Raw genomic sequence first — 3,640 nt, 5'->3', positions numbered from 1 at the left:
GCTAAACTACGACACCGTGGTCTTAGAAGTGCAGTTTAATGAAATGACACTATAATTACTTCCCAAGTAGCGTCAAGTCTACGAAACGATTCTGCACCGAGTAATACTGGGGAGGAGGGATAATTCTTTCTTGACGCACCAGGGGGTACGTGTAAGACGTTTGTGCTGAATCTCTGCTAGCCCGACTCCACAAAGACCGCAATATAGCTCTGGCTGTAGCTTCCTCGGGCATTGCTACAACTTTTCTTAACGGTGGCTGGACTACACATTCCGTTTTCAAATTGCCGCTTAATCTTGCAAGCGAAGATACCCCAACATGCAACATCACCATATACCGCGGCCGGGAAGTTAGTTCTTTTGCAGCAGTGCCAGTTAATAGTTAGGGAAGAATGTACAAAGTCACACAAGCATGCATTAGAGGCATTAAACCACAACCTGCAGGACATCCGCGGCAACCAGGCGCTGATGGGCTGCGTTGTCGTTTTGCGCACAGGCAATTTTAGATAGACACTGCCAATTATTAAGAGGGCCATACCGGCGGATGAAATATACGCATTTCTCAAGGCGTCGCCTCTGAGATCTAGGACTGAAAAGCTCCATCTTACGAGCAACATGCACGTCCAACTGTACAACGACCACGAATCAGGTGTCTTCGCAAATAAAATTCTGAAAATTGACGAGGGTAGTCTAGAAACAGATTCAGATGGGATAATTCTATTTTCAGAAGAATTTTCCTATCCAGTAGCTACAGAAGATGAATTTATCAAGCAAGTTTTTTTTCAATTTGGAGGTTAATATAAATAATGAAGAATGGTTGTGTGAGAGGGCAGTGCTGTCGCCAAAGAACGAGTGAGTCAATAAAATAAAAGAAAAAAACTAGACATGATCTTTGGAAATTCAAAACTATACACATCCATAGAAACTTTGATGGCTAATGGCGATAGTACTGCCTACCACTTTGAATTTCTCAATTCCTCAGAGTTAACAGGTGTATCTCCGCATAAGCTGGAGTTTAAATTTGGCGTTCCAGCTCTGCTAATGCGAAATCTTGATGTACAAAGAATGTGCAACGGCACCAGGCTTCGTATCAGAGAGCTTGGCAGTAATATTGTAAAAGCTACCATTATTATAGGAGCTTCTAAAGGAGACAACATTTTAATTCCCCGCATATCTGTTATTCCAAACATCTAACCACTTTGTGTCAAGAGGTTACAATTTCCTTTAAAATTGGCTTTTACAATGACGATCAACCAATCCCAGGGCCAAACCAGGGCTTAATGTTGTATACATTATGGTATTAGAATAAAAATAAATGTTGACATTTTCCCGTAGATATTTTTCAATCATTTACAAGTTTCTTGATTATATCATATCAGACTCTGCTTTCAACAGAACTATAATGATACGGTTTGATAACATTTTAAGTTTTGATCAGACCGTCAGTTCTCATACATAAACATCAAAATTTCCACGCGAACGAAATCACGGGTAATAGCTAGTATGAAATAAATTGAAAATAATAAACAGTAATGAAATTAATAATAGCGCGATTTTATGCATTGCAGGATTTTGAATGCGTTTTACAAAAATATCTGAAATGATTTTTTTTAAAAATGATCTGTAACCAAACACTTCTGTCTGTACGAATTCCCTCTTATGTTGATTTAATCAGCGTGATGCAAAATACTTTTACTAGAGAATATGCAAGAAAGTTTAAGGATGACCACTCCTACTGTCTAATTGTCGATTCATTTTCCTCACCAATATTATTTGGACATGAAGGCTGTGTTGAATTAAAAGGAATAGTGAAGGGATTATAAGAAAAAATCATTCTGTATTATTTTGGAAAATGAGGTGCTATATGCCAAAAGATATTTATTTCTTGTTCCAGACTCGTTTAGAAATCAAGCAATGCATTTGGTCATCGTCAAATTAGTATAAAATATTTTTTATTCAAAAAAAATGTATGTCATTTAAATTTTTTTCTATAAATAGATCTAGGAACGAAGTTCAGTTCAGTTTGGTTATATTAACGTTCCGTTTTAAATCAACACTAGGTCTGTTTTGGGACGGACCACGAAATTTTTAACCGCGGTCTGATGACGAGGATGGCTCATGGCTGGCACACCCTCTCCAAACTTCCACACCACACCAGCGGGAGGACATTTGACCCCGATAGATTTAAAAGTGTACCAGGCCCGCTTACAAGGCGGTTCTTCTGTGCAATCAGGTCTCGAGTCTGAAGCCCTCCGGTTTCGAAGATCAGACCTTTCCACCGTTACCTCTATCTGGAAACAAAAACTAAAAAACAAAAAAAAATTATGTTTACTTTGTTTTAACACATTACTACATATTTAATGAAACAATATATAAATAATAGGAAATAATGTTTTGAATCTTAATTTCGTATTGTGACAAAGTAATTACTCCTTGTCTTTATATGGATATTTATGAACATCGACAAATGTAAGAAGAAGAAAAAAATGAGGATAACATTTGAGAGATGAAATGCTTATTAATTAGTGGAATTTCTAAGAAAAATTTTGTTTTGTATTCCTCAGTAAAGTGTACTGACGTTAAAGAAAATAATCGCCAATATAAATAAAATAAATCGCCAAATATTCGTTAATCAAAATTCTTATATCTTAGACGCTGATCTTATTCCGTTGTTACTACTAAACAGTAAAAAATATGAGGAAACAACAATCAGAAAGTTAAATGGAAGTTTGACAGATATATACCTTATTCGGTTAAGATAAAAAGCGCATACTTCATGGGAAATAAGAATTGAAAGCCGATTTCGTCGGACGTTTTTATTGTTCTGCACATACCAAAGCTTCTAGAGAGCGCCATAAACGAAAAAGGAAATGAAGTTTTATGGGCACTCTTCCTGCATACCCTTAATTAAGTACCCTACAACGTGAAAAATCGTAATCGTAATTCAGGAATCTGCACTTCTACCTTTTCTCTAAGTAATTTAGATTAAAAGTGGTATAATTAACTTCCTGCAGATCTCAAACTAAAACAAAGTTAAAAACATTTTCGAAAAATAATTGAAAAAAAATGAAAGCTCGTAGTAGTAAATATATGAAGCTAAATATTCGGTACTAAAAAAATTTTCAGTTCGTGATTTTTTTTTCTTTTATTATGCGTCAGGCTAGTTATCAAACACAAATTTCTTTGTAGATATGAAACTTTCTTGGCAATTATTTAAAAAAATTTCAAATGTACTTTTAAAGAAAAATTATTTTCTGGCCCAAGATGCCATATTAGTGAAATACTTGTATCTATCAAAATATACTAAAAGTAAGTTAATATACTAAATATATACTATACTAAAAGTATATATACTTATAATAATAAGTAGATGTGTATAATATTAAAAGTAAGATAATATATTAAATACTATACTATATATATATATATATATATATATTGATAATACTAAAATTAAGGTAATATACTAAATACATACTATACTAAAAGCATACATACTTATAATACTAAAAGTAAGGTAATACACTAAAAGTAAAAAGTAAATGTGGAATAAGTAAATCAAGTGTCTATGAAACCAAATTTGTCGATCTGCATCAAATTTGATGGCGATCTAGAATTTGCGAGAAGTCTAAAATGTGCATTT

The 3,640-nt window shown here is 34.0% G+C and overlaps 1 protein-coding gene across 1 annotated transcript; it reads left to right on the top strand.

The window, feature by feature from the left end:
* Positions 1-882: 882 nt before the first annotated feature.
* Positions 883-1,191, top strand: LOC129965648 (uncharacterized). The gene has a single exon (XM_056079730.1). The coding sequence runs from the start codon at positions 883-885 to the stop codon at positions 1,189-1,191; it is 309 nt and encodes a 102-aa protein (XP_055935705.1).
* The last annotated feature ends 2,449 nt before the right edge of the window (positions 1,192-3,640 follow it).

Source organism: Argiope bruennichi, chromosome 4, assembly GCF_947563725.1.
Source record: "Argiope bruennichi chromosome 4, qqArgBrue1.1, whole genome shotgun sequence".
Classification (NCBI taxonomy): Eukaryota; Metazoa; Arthropoda; class Arachnida; order Araneae; family Araneidae; genus Argiope; species Argiope bruennichi.
The sequence above is the reverse complement of the archived record's forward strand: the minus strand, read 5'-3'. Positions and strand labels throughout refer to the sequence as shown.

What these genes read in the sequence shown, in the direction of transcription:
- LOC129965648 (XM_056079730.1), top strand. Translation starts at nt 883, where the DNA reads ATGATCTTTGGAAATTCAAAACTATACACATCCATAGAAACTTTGATG.